This window comes from Neolamprologus brichardi, chromosome 3 (assembly GCF_056152115.1).
Source record: "Neolamprologus brichardi isolate AB-2024 chromosome 3, ASM5615211v1, whole genome shotgun sequence".
In the NCBI taxonomy this organism is placed as follows: Eukaryota; Metazoa; Chordata; class Actinopteri; order Cichliformes; family Cichlidae; genus Neolamprologus; species Neolamprologus brichardi.
The window spans coordinates 51,726,970-51,749,502 of NC_142106.1; the positions used below are offsets into that span (position 1 = coordinate 51,726,970).

Here is a 22,533-nt window from a genome sequence, read left to right on the forward strand (position 1 = left end):
ATCAACAACTTTATTTATGGTAAGCCTTAACAAGGCAAAGCTTCTACAGGGAACAACACCGCATAAGGCAATATTAAATGCTTAAAGTGCATGACCAAAATTTAAACATTGGAAACAACTTTCGAGTTTCAACAAAGTGACATTGTAGTGTGCTGTAAGATGTCAAATCCATCTGGGTAATTTTGTCCCCAGTTCAAAAAACTCTGAATTATGTTTTCTTTTCAACAATCAAAAGAAAAAATGGCATTCAGTAAATCTCTTAAATATTAAAAGCTATGACAAAATATTTACAAACAAGGATTTTGTCTTCCAGTCCCATGAGCAGCTTCTGGAAGAACTCAAATGTGTAGCGAAGTGGCTTTGGGGTAACTCAGATTGAGGCAGTAAATTAGCCCAAACAAAAGTGCACACCCGCTCGCCACATCGAGAAGATCCGGCAAGACGGTGCATGACTGCTTACATTGTGGCTCACAAGCAAAACTAACTGAAGCAGATGTTACTGAATGGGAAGGAGCACCTCCACATCAATCACTCCTCCTGAGCATGATGTCAGGAGGACTTTAAAGAGCGTAAACATCAGGAAGGCAGCACGACCAGGTCGTATCAGGTGGTATGTTCCTATTTAATGTCCTATTTGGAGCGAAATACAGACTCAGTGGCTGAATTAGTGAAGATTCATCAAATACAAAAGCTTATGGATAGTCAGTCAGGCACAGTTTAAATCCGGGAAGTCCAAAGACGCAAACAAGTCTGCACAGCAGCAGGCTAAATTACTTACATTTACAACTCTCCTGTCTACTTTCTCTTCATATTTGAAATTGTTCTGTGTACGGTGTTTTCAGCATTCTGAAAAATAACAAATGAAATATTTACATGAGGTCTGTAAAACTGAAGAAAATGAAAGAACGAAACAAAATGAAAAAAGAAATCTTATCAAACTTAACAAACCTGTCATGTGTTTTGTACATTTACAATAACATAACGTCTAACCTTTCCTTTTCCTTTTTTTGGTTGGGACATCCGAGGTGTACGCCGTAGAAATTGAGGGAGATGAAGGAAGTGGAGATGGAGAGGAAGATGAAGGAGGAAGTAGAGATGAAGAGGAGGATGCAGGAGGAAGCAGAGATGAAGAGGAGGATGCAGGAGGAAGCAGAGATGCAGGAGGAGGATGCAGGAGGAAGAACAGTCAAAGAGGATGCAGGAGGAAGCAGAGACAGAGAGGAGGATGCAGGAGGAAGAAGATGTGAAGAGGAGGATGAAGGAGGAAGCAGAGGTGAAGAGGAGGATGCAGGAGGAAGAACAGACAAAGGGGAAGATGCAGGTGTAACCAGAGATGAAGCGGAGGATGTAGGAGGAAGCAGAGATGCAGGAGGAGGATGCAGGAGGAAGCAGAGACAGAGAGGAGGATGCAGGAGGAAGAACAGACAAAGAGGATGCAGGAAGAAGCAGAGACAGAGGGGAAGATGCAGGAGGAAGAAGATGTGAAGAGGAGGATGCAGGAGGAAGCAGAGACGAAGAGGAGGATGCAGGAGGAAGAAGATGTGAAGAGGAGGATGCAGGAGGAAGGAGAGACGAAGAGGAGGATGCAGGAGGAAGCAGAGGTGAAGAGGAGGATGGAGGAGGAAGCAGAGACAGAGGGGAAGATGTAGGTGTAAGCAGAGATGCAGGAGGAAGAACAGACAAAGAGGATGCAGGAGGAAGAAGATGTGAAGAGGAGGATGCAGGAGGAAGCAGAGGTGAAGAGGAGGATGCAGGAGGAAGAACAGACAAAGGGGAAGATGCAGGTGTAAGCAGAGATGAAGAGGAGGATGTAGGAGGAAGCAGAGATGCAGGAGGAAGCAGAGGTGAAGAGGAGGATGCAGGAGGAAGCAGAGACAGAGAGGAGGATGCAGGACGAAGCAGAGGTGAAGAGGAGGATGCAGGAGGAAGCAGAGACGAAGAGAAGGATGCAGGAGGAAACAGAGACGAAGAGGAGGATGCAGGAGGAAGCGGAGGTGAAGAGGAGGATGTAGGAGGAAGCAGAGATGAAGAGGAGGATGCAGGAGGAAGCAGAGACGAAGAGGAGGATGCAGGAGGAAGCAGAGACGAAGAGGAGGATGTAGGAGGAAGTGGAGATGAAGAGGAGGATGCAGGAGGAAGCAGAGATGAAGAGGAGGATGCAGGAGGAAGCGGAGGTGAAGAGGAGGATGCAGGAGGAAGCAGAGACGAAGAGGAGGATGTAGGAGGAAGCAGAGATGAAGAGGAGGATGCAGGAGGAAGCAGAGACGAAGAGGAGGATGCAGGACGAAGCAGAGACGAAGAGGAGGATGCAGGAGGAAGCAGAGACAGAGAGGAGGATGCAGGAGGAAGCAGAGGTGAAGAGGAGGATGCAGGAGGAAGCAGAGACAGAGAGGAGGATGCAGGAGGAAGCAGAGACGAAGAGGAGGATGCAGGAAGAAGCGGAGGTGAAGAGGAGGATGTAGGAGGAAGCAGAGATGAAGAGGAGGATGCAGGAGGAAGCAGAGACGAAGAGGAGGATGCAGGAGGAAGCAGAGATGCAGGAGGAGGATGTAGGAGGAAGTGGAGATGAAGAGGAGGATGCAGGAGGAAGCAGAGGTGAAGAGGAGGATGCAGGAGGAAGCGGAGATGAAGAGGAGGATGCAGGAGGAAGCAGAGGCGAAGAGGAGGATGCAGGAGGAAGCGGAGACGAAGAGGAGGATGCAGGAGGAAGCAGAGACGAAGAGGAGGATGCAGGAGGAAGCGGAGACGAAGAGGAGGATGCAGGAGGAAGCAGAGACGAAGAGGAGGATGTAGGAGGAAGCGGAGACGAAGAGGAGGATGCAGGAGGAAGCAGAGACAGAGAGGAGGATGCAGGAGGAAGCAGAGGTGAAGAGGAGGATGCAGGAGGAAGCAGAGACAGAGAGGAGGATGCAGGAGGAAGCAGAGACGAAGAGGAGGATGCAGGAAGAAGCGGAGGTGAAGAGGAGGATGTAGGAGGAAGCAGAGATGAAGAGGAGGATGCAGGAGGAAGCAGAGACGAAGAGGAGGATGCAGGAGGAAGCAGAGATGCAGGAGGAGGATGTAGGAGGAAGTGGAGATGAAGAGGAGGATGCAGGAGGAAGCAGAGGTGAAGAGGAGGATGCAGGAGGAAGCGGAGATGAAGAGGAGGATGCAGGAGGAAGCAGAGGCGAAGAGGAGGATGCAGGAGGAAGCGGAGACGAAGAGGAGGATGCAGAAGGAAGCAGAGACGAAGAGGAGGATGCAGGAGGAAGCAGAGACGAAGAGGAGGATGCAGGAGGAAGCAGAGACGAAGAGGAGGATGTAGGAGGAAGCGGAGACGAAGAGGAGGATGCAGGAGGAAGCAGAGACAGAGAGGAGGATGCAGGAGGAAGCAGAGGTGAAGAGGAGGATGCAGGAGGAAGCAGAGACGAAGAGAAGGATGCAGGAGGAAACAGAGACGAAGAGGAGGATGCAGGAAGAAGCGGAGGTGAAGAGGAGGATGTAGGAGGAAGCAGAGATGAAGAGGAGGATGCAGGAGGAAGCAGAGACGAAGAGGAGGATGCAGGAGGAAGCAGAGATGCAGGAGGAGGATGTAGGAGGAAGTGGAGATGAAGAGGAGGATGCAGGAGGAAGCAGAGATGAAGAGGAGGATGCAGGAGGAAGCGGAGGTGAAGAGGAGGATGCAGGAGGAAGCGGAGATGAAGAGGAGGATGCAGGAGGAAGCAGAGGTGAAGAGGAGGATGCAGGAGGAAGCAGAGACGAAGAGGAGGATGCAGGAGGAAGCAGAGACGAAGAGGAGGATGCAGGAGGAAGCAGAGACGAAGAGGAGGATGCAGGAGGAAGCAGAGACGAAGAGGAGGATGCAGGAGGAAGCAGAGACGAAGAGGAGGATGTAGGAGGAAGTGGAGACGAAGAGGAGGATGCAGGAGGAAGCAGAGACAGAGAGGAGGATGCAGGAGGAAGAAGATGTGAAGAGGAGGATGCAGGAGGAAGCAGAGGTGAAGAGGAGGATGCAGGAGGAAGCAGAGACGAAGAGGAGGATGCAGGAGGAAGAACAGACAAAGGGGAAGATGCAGGTGTAAGCAGAGATGAAGAGGAGGATGTAGGAGGAAGCAGAGATGCAGGAGGAGGATGCAGGAGGAAGCAGAGGTGAAGAGGAGGATGCAGGACGAAGCAGAGACAGAGAGGAGGATGCAGGAGGAAGCAGAGGTGAAGAGGAGGATGCAGGAGGAAGCAGAGACGAAGAGAAGGATGCAGGAGGAAGCAGAGACGAAGAGGAGGATGCAGGAGGAAGCAGAGACGAAGAGGAGGATGCAGGAGGAAGCAGAGACAGAGAGGAAGATACAGGAGGAAGCAGAGATGAAGAGGAGGATGCAGGAGGAAGAACAGACAAAGGGGAAGATGCAGGTGTAAGCAGAGACAGAGAGGAAGATACAGGAGGAAGCAGAGATGAAGAGGAGGATGCAGGAGGAAGCAGAGATGAAGAGGAGGATGCAGGAGGAAGCAGAGACAGAGAGGAAGATACAGGAGGAAGCAGAGATGAAGAGGAGGATGCAGGAGGAAGCAGAGATGAAGAAGAAGATGCAGGAGGCAGCAGAGATGAAGAGGAGGATGCAGGAGGAAGCAGAGATGAAGAGGAGGATGCAGGAGGCTGACAGAGGGAAGATGTTGGTTCAGGCTCTAAATGAAGAATAAATTCCTCGTTTAGAGCCTCTGGGTCTGGGACTGGTCCAGCATCCACACTGTCAGCAGAGGATGGTCCAGCTGCTGGTGTAGAACTTTTAGCAGGAGGTGAAACTTGTAATTCTGCAAAATTTTAAATACTAAATATTCATTAAAAGGGGTTGAAAATGTACAGTACACATAAACACATAATAAGTAGTGATTGCATGTTTTCAGTTAGATTTTTACTAAAGTTACAACTTGTAAATATTGGCATCAAATAAGTCATCTCACACCCTCACTGACCCAAATCATTCAGTACAAGTGCCCTCGGGGGTAGTGTGACATCTGTAGTGCTTTTCTACATTGTACATTAATAAATTAATGAGTGTGACTATAAATCCAGATAGCTAATGACTTTTATCCTCTGATGACACTACTTTCCTGAATTTGTAGTGCATAACATTTGACACTTCAACCTCGTACTGTGACTTAAGAGTTTTGTACAGTGGTGATCCTAACGACCTCAGGGAGGTAATCAGGTGACCTCTTAAGAAGTATATAAGTGTATAAGAATCTTTGTGTTCATATTGGTAACATGTTTACATATGTATTTGTTATACTAGAAAGTCTCAAAGAGAATTATCAGGTGTGGTGTTCGAGAAGATTTGTACAATTACATTTGTATATACATGAGTGTGAAAGACCATAATATACACACAAACACATATACAAAATTGTTAAGTCAGGTCTGGCCAGTGAGGGTGTGTGATGTGAACACCACATGGGGCGGTAATAAGTCATATATAACACTATTTTCATGTTAGTTTTTGGCTTTGTCATTTCTGCAAATGAAAATGGAACATGTAGGGATTATTTCAGGTCTGTTTTGGTGAGATGATTAAAAAAATAATTTCTGACCAAATAAATAAATAATATACTAATAGGCAGTATTACACCATATTTAGAAAAAAAGAATCAATTAAGAGATTACAGTCGTAAATATTGAGTAAATTACGAGAATAGGGTTAAAAATACTGAATTAATTACAGAAAGGCTCTGTAACAACCTTTACGATCCACTTGCAAGGTTTCCACAGTCGATGGCTGTGTCCCAATTCAGGTTCTGCAGCCTTAAAGTTCGCAGCCTCAATGGTCCTCAAGGGCCGCGTACTCAAAGACCGCTAAGGCTGGAAGTACGAGGCTTGTAGGCTCGTGAAAGGGGACGGTCTAGCCTCCATCGCACTGCCCAGGTTGCCTAGCAACCATGATACTAACAGCTGGAAACGTTTCATACAGCCTTTACAGGACTGCAAACCGAGCAGCATCACTGATTTTCAGCTTGTTGTGTTTGTGAATATATGACTGACTTTAATTATCCATAAAATCATCACATTCTCTGTAGGATAAAGGTCGACTATTGAACAGCGAATATTTTAAAGTAAAGGCTTTAAAACCAAGTTAGTACAAACATCACTAATGTCACATAACTTTGCCGACATGTGGCAACAGTAATGTTTTAATGTTCTCCATTATTAAACATTTGCACATAAATAAGTGACATAATATTCAGTGCTTACTTTAAAAGTTTACTCTCCGGCCGCCCCTCTTCCGCCGTTTTTTTCGGCAAAATTATCCACACCCACCGCCACGCTATGGAGTCTGGGATATGTTGGGCCATGAAGTCTATCTAGCATCCTCTCTCCAAAAACTAAAGGCTTTACGATGTTTAGTGTTGGACCATGTTGGTTAATGTGTAAACTTCTGAAACGTTCAACAGTTTCCATTTTGATTAACCTGACCAACATATAACATAGAACACCTTTGAAGTGGACCTTGCACCCTGTCGATAACTTCAAACACGTCGAGGTCTTCAGAGGCTGAACTTTTACCCAGCATCACAAGGAGCGCCATAAACACTTGTTACGGTTATTAGAAGGAACCCAGCCTTTAGACATCCCCACAATGACATCGTGACCTAGGGTCTGTTGCATGATTTTTAACATGGCTACAATGTGTCGTCTGCTGAGTCATCGTTTAATACAACAATGTACTGAAAGAGAGCATTCAGCATCTGACTGAGCTGGACTAACCTTCCCTTTCAAAAGTGAAAACTGCAACATAAAACTGGAATACAACCAACTTCTAATGAAATGTAACATTTTATAACATGAACACAGATTCCAGGTGAGCTGTGTCTTCCAGGACTGGATTTACCAGAACAGGTATGAGGACGGTGCCTGACGGGCATGTACGAGCTGGAGTGGATCCCAGCTAACACAGGGTGAGGAGACAGACGACCGTTCACGCTCACACTTATTCACCAGTTAACCTAACCCCACTACCTGAATGTCTGTGAACTGTGGGAGGAAGCCAGAGTCCCCTGAGAGGACCCACACAAACACAGGGAGAACATCCAACCTCCACAGAGACTCTCTCTGCACTAAAAGCACAAAATAAAAATCACACCGTCATGTAATTTAAGAAACTGGTCTTAAAAAACAGTTAATCTGATATGTCCACATGGAGCCCGTGTTAAGGTCCGTACTGGGCTTCAGAACATCAGGTGAACAACGTCAAATGGGACCTGGGTGCGTTGTCTCCTGATAGAAAGTGCTGAGGATCAGAAGGACTCAGGGACAACACGATATCTGTCCAGCAGAGGGCGGCATTATTCCAAACGGCTCCATCCTAGAAACATGATGTGGAACAGCTGACCTGTAGATCTGCTCAAGAACAATCGTCACAGTCTGATCACAGTCAGTCCCACATCTGCCATGTTCTCAGCTTCCTTTAGTACAGGTATCTTTAATGATCATTTCAAGTGTGGTTGTTTCATGGAAACAGAGAGCAGACTGCAACATCCGTGACAGCCACCTCTAACACTCTGATGGACGTGTGGACAGCAATGCTGCCTTGAACAGTACCGATGTTTCAGGGCTGGATGACGTTTTTGGGTGGGAGATCTACATCCTGACATATCAAGGTTACTTTACTTTTAGGTAAATTTGCTTTACAGAAAAATAATAGCATTTGTCATCCCTTCACAAACACACACATCGATTTAAACCTGACAGACACATATTTGGAAATTAGACGAGATGAATCAAATCAGAAAAACAGTTATTAGTTATTAAGTTTAGTGACGGCAGCAGGGACAAAGCTGCTTTTATAAGACTTTGTCCTGCATCATTCTCATGATAAAACAGACGCAATGGCCCCAAGATATTTATATGACTGCACTTGCTCAGGTTTGTCCGGATTTCAAACTGTTCTAAAAGTCTTTTGATTCAAATCTGGGGCTGTGTTATTGAAAGCAGAAGAGAAATCGATGAACTGAAGTCCTTTACTCTCTACATGTTTGACAATCAGGTGAAGTAGAATCAAAAGCGCGTCCTCCACTCCTCTATTGGGCTTATGTGCAATCTGCATTGAATCAAGCTGAAGTTCAGTGTCTTCCATAATCACGTTTCTGATGCTTTTATCAAAGACTGAGGTGAGGGCAGCAGGCCTGAAGTCGTTTAGAACTTTTGGACGACTAGATTTAGGACCAGGAACCACAACAGCTTCTTTCCAAAGAGAGGGCATGAACGATTTATTCAGAATAACCTAAAATATAGGACTGAGTTCTTGAGCACAAGTGTAGGAGCCATATGAGTTGTTCCTTTTTTGTTTTGGATTAAGAGGGTTGGTTTAAATGCACACCTTGTATTGGTGCACGGGTGTGGGACGTGACTCGTGGGCGTGTTAGGTGATAAATGTGGTTGCACTCACCTGTTCACTGCACCTGATGAGCAGAAAGGTCGGGTGAGCATGAGGGGAAACCTGTTGACCCCAGCTTGAGTCATTTTGATGCATTTTTGCCTGTAACTTGATGTATGTTTTATGCACTAATTGATGCCATAGGCCGATGTTGAAGTTTGGTGTAGTAATTGGTGTAAGTCTTTGTGAGTTGCAGTCATTGTGTTTGTGCAGTCTGTGCATTTGTTTAATAGTTTGATGTGCTGATTTGTATAGTGGACAGTAACATGTGGAATTAAAGGAACAAATAGTGCAGAAGTGCATCTCATGTGTTTATTGTTGTCGTCATCAGCGTCCTCATGTTTAGCCTGCTGCGGCTGTTTGCTGGAGGAGCCACAACAACTTGTCAACAGAAGAGTTTTTTAGGTTTTATTGGATTATTTATATATAGTTTTATTGGTGAGAGTTTTATGGTTCGCTGTTGCCTTTTAGAGTAAGCCTGTGGCTTCACACAGCTGGTTTCAATCAGGAGTCTTATTCCCCTGTTAGGTTTCAGCAGTTTCACCTGCATTAGGCGTTGTACTGATTTGCTTTCTAGTTATTGTGCATCAGGCAGCTGAAGCCATTGGCTTGGGAGTACCGCCGCAGTTTGTGTTTAAGACAGTTTGTCTTCCTCACAGCTGACGGTATGGAGGTACATAAATACCCATCGCCAGTATGTACGGAAGACTAGGCTGAGTTAGTTAGGTTTAACAGGCAGATTAGTGGGGGATGTTACTCCTGTTAATTGTGTGTGTCCAAGATTTATTGAAAGGAACATCATTAATTTGATGTGTTGGAATGAAGCTCTGTGGCATAGGTGCAGTTCAGCGTTTGGATTTTGTCATGTTTGAGTTATGAGTTATGTGAGTTATGCAAACAAAGTTTTTTGCAGCTGTTTACCTAAAAATGCAGCCAAGGCATTTTTAAAATAAACATTTCAAACTATTTACAGAACAATCAGCTGTTCTGCATCAAATCTGATGCCACACAAATTATTTGTGCCACTGCAAAAAATAATTTCTGTCCACTGTGAGATGAAGGAGAACAACAGCCTGATACCTGCAGGCCTGACAACAGGAGATGTATCACTCCACATCAGCCACGCCACTTTGCTCGCTAAAACACCGGTGTCGGCACATAAGGACGCTGTCATAGCCTGTCAACCACGTTGATTAGCTGCGTATATACGAATGTGAATCGCATCATTGGCTGGACTATGGGATAAGGTGGCATCGTTCTAATCCCATACAGGAGCAGCCGGATACTTACTGACTATTAACTACTCGATTTCAATCAAGTCTCTCTCTCTCTCTCTCTCTCTCTCTCTCTCTCTCTCTCTCTCTCTCTCTCTCTCTCTCTCTCTCTCTCTCTCTCTCTCTCTCTCTCTCTTTCTCTCTTTCTCTCTTTCTCTCTCTCTTCCTCTCTCTCTCTCTTCCCCCCCCATTAAACCTAACTATGAACTCCTTGCCATAAATGATAAAGTAGTAAAAGATTTCTGTAACATTCCTGTTAAATCAGAAATAAGATATTTGGAAATTCATCTCACAAAGGACCAAAAAGTAAATCGGTCGTTGAACGTGGAGAAGAAACTAAAAGAATTCAAGACCAAACTGAACTCTGGGCTTTTGTCACAGTTCTGGGTCATTTTGACCCAGCATTTTCAGTTCTTATATTACTTTGTATTATGGTTTGTATGCCGATGCTTTTGTTATGCTTTGTTTATTGGTATTCTATGTTTCTGTTATTCTTAGTGAGGGATTAGTTCTTAGGTTGTGTCTCGTGTTTAGTATAGGTTCAGTGTTAAGTCTGCATCTGTTTCTTGTTTCCTGTTTTATTGTGAAGGGTTGTCTCATGTCAGTGTGTCTAGCTTTGCTCCCGTGTCTCGTTAACCCAAACCCTCCCATCTGTGTCTCCCTCCTGTTTCTCTTTCCCTGATTACTCCCTGTGTATATAGGCCCTGTGTTTTCCTGTGCTCTCTGTCGCGTCGTGCCCTCAACCTGCTGTGTTTGTTATGTCCGGTCCTCAGCGTCTTGTTTTTGCATTGATTTTTGTGAGTTTTATTTTATGAGGAGTTTGTCCAGCAATAAAGCTGCGTTTTCAGTTTAAATCCCGTCTCCAAGAGTCCTGCATTTTGGATCCACCACTTCTGCCTGCCTGCACACAGCACAACATGACAGCTTTAGAGCAATTTATCAATTTAGGGAGAATTTATCTAACAAAAATAAAGTTTACCAAGATCTATCAATCCAACGCACACTAATGTCATTCAAGATAAATGAACAAAAGCTATTAATCAAATAAACTTTAATTTTATCTGGAGAAATAAACCTCACTACAAGTACAATTATTGGGTTACGGCATTTACCTGAAAATATCTCGATTGTTTGATACTTAATGTGTTCATCAAAGCTGGATGGGAGGAACTGTTATGTATTTAGTAAAATCAGTTTATATTTTGTGGTAAAGTAGAGAACACCAAGTGTGGTACATGTGCGCATTGATATGCCTGTGCCTTTCCACAACATGGTTAATAAAATAAGTTACTAACAACCAAACAGGTGTTGTTACTTTTCCAGTTAAGTTATAAGAGAGAAAATAACAAACTGGTTGAGATCCTGGATTAAAGAGGGAATGGGAAGGGAATAGGAATACAGAGGGCTGATTGGTCGGTTCGTGAGGAGAATCACCTGAAACAGACTGTGGCCAAAACAAAGGTGCTGGTGGTGGACTTTGGCAGAAACAGATCCCTCCTCTGTCTGCACTGGTGGGAATGATGTTGAAATATTCACATCCTTTAAGTCTCTGGGAGTTCATCTGGATCACAAGTTGGAGTGGTCTGCCAACATGGACGCTGCCTACAAAAAGGGTCTGAGCCAGCTTTACTTTCTACGAAGGCTCAGATGGTAAATGGACCACCTGGAGGAGGTGATCTGTGACACACTGCTGTCAATCATGGACAATGACTCTCACCCCTCCATGATACACTGGACAATCTGCACAGCAGTTTAATCAACAGGTTCCTTCAACCCCGCTGTCTGAGGGAACGTTACAGGAGATCGTTCCTTCTGCTGCCTTCAGACTCTTCAATTCATCCACTTGGGTCAGATCCACACATGTGGAACAGAAATAATCACACCTCAATGAAGCCTGTCAGTTTGTACACCACAATATATTTGCACGCATACTTATCCTTTTATACTGGTATGTATATTTATACCTATATTTCTCTATTTATCTGAATGTTTATCCATCATAACTCTGTTTCTACACTCACTTTATATGAGTGCTTGTTGTTTCTTGTATATTTGCTGCTATGACAACTCAGTTTCCCTCCTGGATTAATAAAGTTTCTGATTCTGAAATACAGTGAGCCATTATATTTGTAGTTTCTAACTAACAATATAAAGGCTCAGCAACCGATAGTGCCACAGCACCTCCCACTGGCAGCTAAAGGAACTTTTAAACAAAGGACTTTGTAATTGAAGCTTTATTTATACAGGTCTGCTCATTGAGACTCAATGTCTCATTTACAAGAGAGACCTGTTCCAGACAAACATATTAAAATTACAACAATAAAAGAAAAGTTTGTGTAATGTACTCAATCATATTAAAAACGAGAAAAAGTTCCCAGAGATGGTTTCACAAAAACATGTGTACGTCTTTTGAAGTCTGCAAGTGAAATCAACTGAGAGCCTTAAATCCTTCGGTTATGTTTTCCATGAAGACGGAGCAGAAAAGGAGGACGCCTTCTTCCCAAGCTCTGCATGAACTGATGGAACAGTGAATGTAATGATGTCCTGAGACTGCAGGCTATGACTAAACTGTTTGCCTAACATGTACTCTGATAAATAGGAGGCAGTAAACCAGAAACAGATTTATAGATAAAATGATACTAATGGACCATCCTGTGTAAGACCAATGAGGACCAGTTAACCAGAGAACACAGAGTACAGTGGTGTGTTAAAGGTTTACAGACAGTTATAAATCTTAATGCCCCATGATGGACAAAATCCAACAGATGAAGAGAGCGAGCAGAGTCATTCATATAAATCATGTCACTGTAATCCAGGGCAGGTAAAAAAAAGGTGGCAGCAACAAGCTTTTTCCTGTGAAACATGATCTGTTCCTGGAAGAGAAGCCCAACTTCAGCCTCAGTGTCTTTATTAGATGTTCAATGTGTGGCTTATAGGAACGACTGTCATCATTCACAATACTGAGGTATGTGTACGAGGCCGCAGTTTCAATAGAAATACTTTGAGCAGATACAGGAGAAGGAAATAAAGCCGGACCCTCTTTCTGTTTGTGAACAACATGACTTTGGTATTTTTCTACATTTAAAGCCAGTCTGAGCCAGCTGAGACTGAATACTATCAACAGCTGCTGTAATGGTTTGAAAACTATGTTGATGGTATAAAATGAACAGATGCATCTAGATTTTGTGCCACACCGTTGACATAAGTAGCCCAGGACAGAACCCTGTGCACTCGTTTAGTGACATTTAAAAAGCTGGAAGAGAGACCATTGAGCTGAACGCACTGCTGATGTCCAAAAGAACATTAGAGAAGCAGCCAGCTGCTCGGTCTGAAAGGCCTATTTCCAGTAATCTATGACATAAAATGCTGTGGTCAGCAGCTCAGCTCATAAACCAAGGGACTGGGAGCAGCTGCTACTGAGTGTTGCTGGAGTTCCTGTGCTGTTAGATCCTCATCCTCTCCACGCAGCTTGGAAGTAGGTGAAGTTGTGCCAGAAGATTTTTTTGATGTGGTCAACAGTGTCAAAGGCTTTTGATAGATCAATAAAAAGAGCTGCACAGTAGTTCTTTGCATCCAGCGCTTCATAGATGTCTTTGAGAACTTTTATCGAAGCAGTTCCAGTACTGTGCAGTTTCCTAAAACCAGACTGGAAGGGAGATAAAATCATATTTTCATCCAGATAACTTTGAAGTTGATTATTTACCAGCCTTTGAAGAACCTTAGATAAGACACAGAGTTTGGAAATTGGCCTGTAATCATTAACTGTTGATGAATCACCAGCTTTCAGTGGGGGAGTACAGAGGCACACTTCCACATCTGTGGTAAAGCCTTCTGTTGTAGAGAAAGATTAAAAATATAAGACACTGGCTCAGCTATGATATTTGCAGCCAAGTGCAAGAAGGAAGGAGAACGATTGTGAGGACGAGTTTCTGGTGTTGGGGCTATTCAAAGCCTTACAAACCTCTTCTACTGTGACAGGTGTGAAGGAAAAGGTATCAGTAACCAGGAACTACGAGCAGAGTTGTGTGCAAGAGGTTTACCATCAGATACTGTGCTGAACAAAGAACAAGAAGCAACAAACTGTTTGTTAAAGCAACATTTCAGTTTTGTCTGACACAGGAGTGGAGTCGATATTTAAGTGAGGAGGTAGCTCTGAGGAGTCACAGCTGGCAGAGACACTTTATAGTTTGCCAAAACCTCCTACGGTCGTTTGGACTGTCAGTCGTTAAAGTAAAAAGTAGTTACATTGGATCTTGATGATGGAGGCAGTAATCCGATTACACAGTTAATGAAAACGTAGCCAATCAGCATCAGAGCCAGACTTCCTGCCCAGGCCTGGTTTCTCTCATGTAGGAGATTGGCCGGTACTGAACCAAACCAGGCCTGTCCCGACCTTTCACCCTGACCTGGCAAAAAGAAGCGTGTCTTTCCACAAAGTAGACACAACTCTCCTATAAATATTCCCAAACTGACATTGTCAGTCTGTTTAATACGATCCCAGTTCAAACTGATGCGGGGCTCGGAGCGTGAGATTTTAGTGTTTCTCACAGCACCAACTATGCAGTGATCACTCAGGTCGTTGGCAAAAACTGCAGATGTGGAAAACTTACGCAGCATATTAGTTAAAAAAGGTCAATAAGAGCAGATTTATCTGGGTGTTTAGGATCAAGGCGTGTGAGGCTTTAAATAATTTGAGTTTAAAAACAAGCAGCGTGCCTTAAAATCATCAGACACAGAAGAAAGCCAGTCCCAATGAAAATCATCCATCCGAAAGACGTCATTAAAATGCAGTTCAGATAAAAGTTGAACCAGAGACGGTGATGTGCTGGGGGAAGCAGATGGAGGCTGATAGCAGCCAACAACAGTCTGATTTCCAAACAGATCAATAGTTAAGGCCAAGATTTCAAATGGCTGAGGTGCAGATCGAGAGAACAAGACTTGAGCAGCAAGACAGACCTTCACATAAACTTCCAGACCTCTGCCTTTTCTGGGACAGTCTGAGTGCTAAATGTTAAATCCATCAGTTGCTACGTTTTTATCCAGTAAAGATTTGGAAAGTCTCAGAAACAACAATGATACCAGCACCGGTTGAACAGGCCCAGATTCCAATCATATCCATGTTAGGAAGCACACGACGTGATGCACGTGTAACCCAGACAGTTTTTAACATCTGCTGGTGTTTCACATTCAGCCAGAGGCCCAGGGTTAGGTTGGATACCAGACAATGATAAAAGCATCGTTATTAGACTCTAGAGCTCGTATTATAGCTGACACCTCATGTAGAGTTTAAGTTCACACAGAGACGATGACATTTTTCTAAAACCAGCAAACAATAAACAAGAAATGTAACAAGAGTTTCAGAAGAAGCTGTTTTACAGAGAAATGATTCCCTGAAGACAAAATTATTATTATCATCCTTTATTTCTCCAGGTGAAAATTTAATTGAGATTAAAAATGTTGTTTTCAAGAGAGACCTGGCATCATGGCAGAAAGAGTCAAAAATACAGAATAATTCAAACAAATACAAAATAGGAAAAACATCCTACATAAACTTCATAAAGTTTCATTAACAGACTTTTAACAATGGACTTCAAACTTCCCCCCAAAACAACAGAAACACATTTGAAGATAATGAATGACATTTATCCCTCTAAAGAATGACTTAGACTACGATTTAATATGAATGAGAACATGTTCATAAATGGATGAAACAAAAGATTTCATCAATCCCTGATTTAGAAACAACAGAACATTTGGTTTGATTTCACAAGATAAGAATAACGACTGAGTTGGAAGATTGTTTTGTTTAGTCAAATCTTTCATACATAAAGTCGGATTACAAAATCATCCCCTAAGTTTGTTGTTTTATTAAAGGAATTGAAATTATAGAGAAAATCTGTGAAATGACTTAAAGAAAACAAACCACAAAAACTCTTTGATACTCTAAACCCCCTGGTTTAGGTCGGCAACCTTTCTGATGATGAGTGCATCTAAAATTTCCTCAGAAGTCAATGTGCCATATGATTGCATTAGCAATAAATTACACACTATATAGAACCACTTTATAGGATTATATTTGTGCGCAGATGTTGGCAGCTATCAGCGAATAGTTATCAGCTATTTTGAAACAAAAAAAGACTTTTTATCCATAACAGCAAATGAACTGTACAACAGAAAATACAAATGCTATTTATGGTCTCCTCACAACAATGATAAGAAAAATAAACTGGGCCAATATGGCATGTTTGTTAATACAGGGACACACATGTTAATGTGATCTCTGGTCTCCCACTCAGAGACACAGGTCTCCGAGTGTCCAGCATTCAGACCTGAGGACTCTCTTCATGTAAGAGAAAATCTGCTCACACAGATATGTGGAGCCAAATCCTGTCAATAAGGCCTCTGCAATGTTCTGAAGACAGTTAAACCTGTCAGGTAGTGATGTCCAGCAGGTGGAAATGCAGCTCCATGAACACGCACAGCTGTGGATTCCAGATGTGTTCGTAGTTCTGCAAACTTTGACCCCACAGAGTCGAGCTTTTCAGTTCAATCAGCTGCATTTCGATGTCCTCTGTGTCCAGCCAGTTAATGCGACACAAATCCAGCTGCTCATTAAAGCTTTCTGGTTTGATCAGAAAAGAAAACATTGGTCCAAACACATGAAAGTCCCAAAAACACATTGTGAATTCCGTCTCGAGTATCCGGATGTATCCGAGTATTTACGTGGTGCTGATGCTCCTGAAGTTTTTGAAGTGTCTGAATGTGGAACTTTCAACATTGCTTGAAAAAACTGACAGCTAGCAACGTCCCTCTCACCGGTAGGCTAAGTTATTTTTAGACAATTACAAGTTGAATCTGGTAGTTGGGGTTGTTAGCTAAGATACCGTCATTAAGAAGCGGCACAACTAATGTGTCTATGTGAGCTTATTTGCGATATGCACCGCTGGCCCGGCCATTTATTTTTTAATGCACCTTCCCAGATTACTTCACTGCGTGTCGTGCCCAGGGCTGGACTGGGACAAAAAAATCAGCCCGGGAATTTTGACTAGAGACCGGCCCCCCAGGTATTAAAGCCATAAAGCCTTTGAATGAAAACAAACACTGTTGTGACAGTGATGTACAGTCTTGTTGGTATATGTATAATTTCTATACATTTTACATCAGATGAAAACTTTGGTTGTAAGATTCAGATAATTATTTATTAAAAGTGAGACATTTTAAATGAGAATAAGAAAGAAAAGTATTTCTTTGTGCCCCCCTTTCCCTGTTAATGCCCTACCTGCCCCCCTGGCAAAACTTTGCTAGACCCGCCCCTGCACAGTTACCAGCTGTCAGCTACTTAGAAAAGGATCCTGGTGTTATTTGTCTCTCAGAAACAGTTCATAACTTCCCTTCAACTCATTCATGTCACCTAAAAGGTGAACCTGTTTCTCCATCACCTGTTCATCTCTGATGATTCAGTAAGGACATCTCCTGGTTTCATCTTCATGTTTCCCTCTCACCACATATCCAAACCGACATCATGACCAGCAGCTTTCACAGCTGTGGCTCCAGCAAACATCAGCTGATACTAGAAATTAATATTAAATAAATTCTAACAACAGCTGATCAAGCTTAAACGTGCTGCTGTTGTTTAGGGCGACATCCGCTGGTTTCCTCTTTCTGGCGCAAATTCAGTGAATAAAAAAAAGAAGAGAGAAAAGCCGATCAGCTGATCATTGATCAGTTTCATGATTGAAGTAGCAACAGTAGAGGAAGGGGAGAGAATGACAGTGTAAAGACACAGAATAAATCCAGCTTTGTGTCTTTTCCATTCTAGCTGAAGTCCGAGACAAACTGCGTTCCTTCTCAACTCAACACGAAACGCGTAATATTTTCTCTGAATACGAGACAATTCTGTTTTTTATGTTCACTATAAGTAACATCATAGCACCCACCCAGCTGTATAGAAACTCCATAATGCTAGCTAGTACGCAGTACGAGTTATTGTAACTGACTGTAAAAAGTCAGCACGAGGAAAATAAACTCCACCTAAACTTGGTTTATATCTGACCCAGATAGACTGCAGGTCATAACTTCTTACCTGAAGTTCAGTTCACTTGACACTCGGACCGGCGGCCGCCTCGGGTCCCTGCTCCTCCTGGTTTGCCGACCCCCGCTCTAAAGCATCTGATTTGGATTCCTGAGATCAAATATATTTTCCTTTGGGTTTGTTTTCTTCCCATTTGTGGCTTTAATGTAGTGTTACATCCTGTTTGTTTGCTTCCATCTGTATACATGTCCAGATTCTCTGTTATGTTTCTATTCTTACATTGCTGTGTGATCACTGTTCCCTCTGCTAACTGATTTGACCTTTTGTATCTTACACTGATACTTGTCATATTTGTATCTGCGCCTAAAAGATAAAAAGTTTTCCATGCTAAAACACAGCTCCACCTCCTGCAGTTCTCCCTCTGAACCACTAGATGTCTCTGTTATCTAAATGAAGACGTGCAGCACAGCAACCACAGCAGCGCTCAGATCACACGTGTCCTGTTATTATGTATAAAAGCATGAAACAGGTGAGACAGGTGGGATCAATATTAATGTTGTGGAAATATATGAAAAAGCAACAGAAGAGTGAAAACATTTCGTGTTTCTAGAAAGATCTTTCAGCTCATAGCTGCTCACAAACTGTATTTACAAGTGACAAACTGCAAATCTACAGTACATCTACAGTATATATCAAATATATTCTGTATTCAAATCTATTGAGTGATGTTTGAAAGTCTTTCCAGGTGAGTTTGATCCAGGAGGGTCTGAAGCCAGAGTCAGACAGAGACTGTGCAGAGACTGTAGAAGGACAGAGCAGCAGCAGAGCAGTCCAGATACACTGATGATCCTCTGTCAGATCCAGAGGGACACACAGGGATGATGCTGGACTCTACATTGTGTCTGACAGTGGAGCTGTTCTCAGAGCAGTTCACTCTGCAGCACTGACAGTCATCTGCACTTCTTCTCATTCCTCTGTCAGTCACTGCTGGATGAAGCTCTCCTCTCCACCTCCCAGTAACATGGCCCAGTCAGAGCGTCTCTACACACAAGCTGCTGCTGCTTCAACCTCTCTGGATCATCAGGACACAGCTCCTCCTCTCTCAGCACACACACCGTCCTGTTTACCATCATCACCTCCACCTGCAGAGAGAAGAAGGAAGAGCAGAGGAGATAAACGAGTGTTTCCAGAGATCAGCTGACATCAGCTGTCAGTCAGTGATGCAGCACATCCAGTATAAAGAGCAGCAGGGACTTCAGTGCTGGGACTGTACTAGGACTCATTGTTGCTTCACTTTTTCTAATCTTTGGATTTTTATTGAAGTTGATGAAAATGTTTTTCCCTCCTAGTTTGAGTTTAGACTTTCATTCATTAGAAGAACCTTGGTGTGTCCACTCTGAGCTCTGTAGGAACCCCAACAACAAGCCCAACAATCCAGATGGACAGTTCCAGCTGTTAACTGGAGGAATTCCATCCAAACATCTGCTCTCACTAAATTCTTCCTCACCTACAGACTGTGTTCTTCACTGCTTTAAACTTGGAAATGAATGCAGTCATTGGTCTGCCTGCTGCTTTGTTCAGAGAGCTGATTGGCTGTTGACAGTGTTTGATCAGAGCGTGTCAGCCGTTACTATGGTGACCATAAAGGTCAGAAACAGGAAGTGTTTGTGTCCAATCCTGAAGCCTGTCACCATTCTCCTCTCACAGCTTCACTGAGAAGTTGCAGCTTTACAGGAAACACTGGATCTTTGTTTCATACTGACTGTGTTTAGTACAATACTGCTGACAGCACCACCCACTCACTCCATCACTCTACTTACAGCAGAGTCTCCAGTCTGTAGTCTGGATTCTGCTGAAGATCAGACAGCTGCTTCACATCTTGTTCCTTCAGGTAGTTTCCTCTTAGCTCCAGCTCTCTCAGATGGGAGGGGTTGGACTTCAGTGCTGCTGCCAGATAATCACAGCTGATCTTTGACAAACCACAGTCCCACAATCTGTATAAAGAATGAAAGATGTAAGTTTATTAGACAAAGTGTGAGCTTGAAATCATTCAGTGTTTCATCATCTGTTCAGAGCTGAAGAAGGTTCAGAATGTAGAAGTTTAGAAAATGGAAACTCCAAACAGCTGAAGCCAACAGGAAGCAGCTTCAAACAGGAAACTGTGCAGAGTTTCAGACTGTATGTCCTGATGCAGCCAGTTGGATTTTGGAGATTTGAATCTCTGTTCTGTGACTAAGTCCTTGAATCATTTCTTCCAGTTGGTCCAACAAGTCAGACTAAGTATGGGACATGTGTTGTGGCTCCATTAGGGGAGCTTCTAAATGTGATGTGATGGCCCCTCTGGGTCTGTCAGGTCAAAGGACTGAAGAGAGCTCAAACTGGGCACACAGTTGTTCCAGTCTGGACCAAAGACTCTATACTGGGACTGAGGGACTGCTTTGACTGCACCCACTGGGACTTTTTAAAGGCTCATGTTCTCACTTAGATCATCGATTTCTACTGACATTTCTTCGTGGGCAAAATGGGGATTACTTTGAAAACAGGAAGTATTTTCCCCAATAAGCAGCCCTGGATTAGTAAATCACTCCAACATGTTCTCAGGCAGAAGAAGCTGTCTTCTTATGAGGGAGAGAAGAAAAAGATTGAGGCACAGAAACTTGTTGAAAGAGAGATAAAGCAGCTAAAATCAGGTGTAAAAGTAAAGCGGAGGATGAGCTGAATAAAGGACACTCAAGGCTGGCTTGGAAAGGAATGAAGTCCATGGTGGGGATGCAGAACAAGGAGCAAAGATGAATGTGATGCTGAATCAGCAGAAGACTTGGACTCATTTGATTCCAGCTTTGATATCATTGATTTCAATGAAGAGCTTTGTGATTGTAGCTAAGGGCTGGTAGCTCTGAGAGTCCCACTGATGAGGTGTTTGTGTGGAAATCTCTTAGTGGGATCAAAGAGAGAAAAAGCCCTGGTCCTGATGAAGTGGGAGGGAAATGATTGAAGTGTGCTGTGAGGAACTGACTGGGAGGTTTTCACACATTTTCTAGTCCTCCTTGGAACAACAGGAAGTTTCCAGCATATGGAAACAAAGGTTAAGTGTCCCATCGCACGCAGTAGGTATTGGTACCGGTATCCGGTGCCATTATGGCACCAGTTCTGACATAAAGGGTAGTAATGTTGGGATTTAAATATATATTCTTAGTGCTTATTTGCTGATTATATTGTTTATGTATTTTAATAAGAGAGGGCCAGCTCTGAGTAGAGTCTGAGCCAAAAGTACTGACAGGAAACTGCATGCTTTTGCAGACAGAAAGTGAAACTAAGCAGAGTGTTTTGATCAAAACTTAGAGTGTGTGACGTGCTGCGGAAATATATAAATAACCATGCTGGCTGCTGTTGCTTTCAGACCTGAGCGTGTGTGTTCGGATGTTCAGGTCTCCGTTCCCGGGAATGTAAAATAAAGATCATTTTTTGAGCTTTGACCACCCTGGGTCCAGTCTTTATTTGCCGCCAAAAGAATTCAAAGAACGAAATTTAATAGTAACCAGACCGAAAAGCAGCGCACATTTTGGTGCTTTTTTTTCCTGAGATGTCATACACTTTAGATTCCAGCCAATCATTTTACCTTTCCAAGGATAGTAGGCGGGCCCAGGTACGTACGTTCTTTTAGAGCAGAGCTACAGATTAAAAATGCCCAAGGTGAAGCGGTCAAAGTCTGGCTGTACTTCACAGCAAAATATGCAAACAAGTGCTTTAAGGTGATACTGTCAAAGGAAATAACTCCTCGAATCTGATGAAACACCTGGCGACGCAAAGCGTTTTTTTAAAAGCCGAGAAATGCACCGTATTTGATAGCTTGCTGCAAGGCCGAGCGCATCTACTGCGGGTGTGGTGCCTGTTATCAGACCCGGAGTTAGCAACATCCCCCAAGAACCTGAAGAGGAGAGTCCTGGCCCCTAGCCCTGCCAGTGTAGCAGAAATGATGACGGATGATGATGCAGCAGCAGCTGTTCTTCTCTGCGTGAGTCACTTAATGTTGTTTGTGTGTAATTTACGTTGAGTAGGCTAACCACGTTATTACATTAATGCATGTAAGGTGAACTAGCAAACACCGTCGTAGTTACATGCATCTGTCTTCTTGTTTGATGGCAGATACTCCCTTCACCCTGGCCAAAAAGGCTAAAATGACCAAAGAAAAAGTGGAAAACAGCTAAACATGAGAGGTTTTTGGACAAAGTTTGTGTTCTCCATTCTTTAAGCACCGTTTAAGCACTGGCACCGTTTCAAAAGTACCGGGTTGGCACCGGTATCAGATAAAACCTAAGCGATACCAATCTCTAGCACTCAGTGATGATGGTGCTGTGGCCCCACCACCTCCACCTCTTTGTAAAGGAACTAACCGTCATCTGAAGCTTCAAATGGAACTAAGACTTCCTCCACTAGGTGGCAGTGTCTGATGAGAAAGTGTTAGTGGAGCTGGCCTGGAGTCAGAAACAGGAAGATGCAGGATTTGGGCTTAAATGGGGAAAAGTGGTTAGCACTAGTGCCTTAAAGCAAGAAGGTTGTAGGTTGAAGCTTGTTGGCCTTTCTGTGGAGGTTGGATGTTCTCCCACAGTCCAATGAAATGCTGCTTAGGTTCATTGGTGCTTCTAAATTGGTTGTAGGTGTGGATGTGAGAGAGTGCTTCTCTGTTTCTCTCTGTTGGCCCTGTGATGGACTGCTCACCTGTGCAGGTGGACCACGCCTCTTGCCCTATGACAGCTAGGGCACAGGCTGCAGCCCTGTGAGCCTAAGCTGAATAAACAGTTAGCAAAAATGATCCATAGATGGC

General features: G+C 43.5%; 1 protein-coding gene across 2 annotated transcripts in view; it reads right to left on the reverse strand.

The window, feature by feature from the left end:
* Positions 1-22,533, reverse strand: part of LOC148105762 (protein NLRC3-like) — a 230,505-nt gene that overhangs the window by 107,057 nt on the left and 100,915 nt on the right. For both annotated transcript variants that reach the window (XM_087838905.1, XM_087838906.1), the window contains one exon: positions 19,529-19,702. In XM_087838905.1, the coding sequence (XP_087695031.1) occupies positions 19,529-19,702 (174 nt within the window). The remainder of the gene's footprint in view (positions 1-19,528; positions 19,703-22,533) is intronic.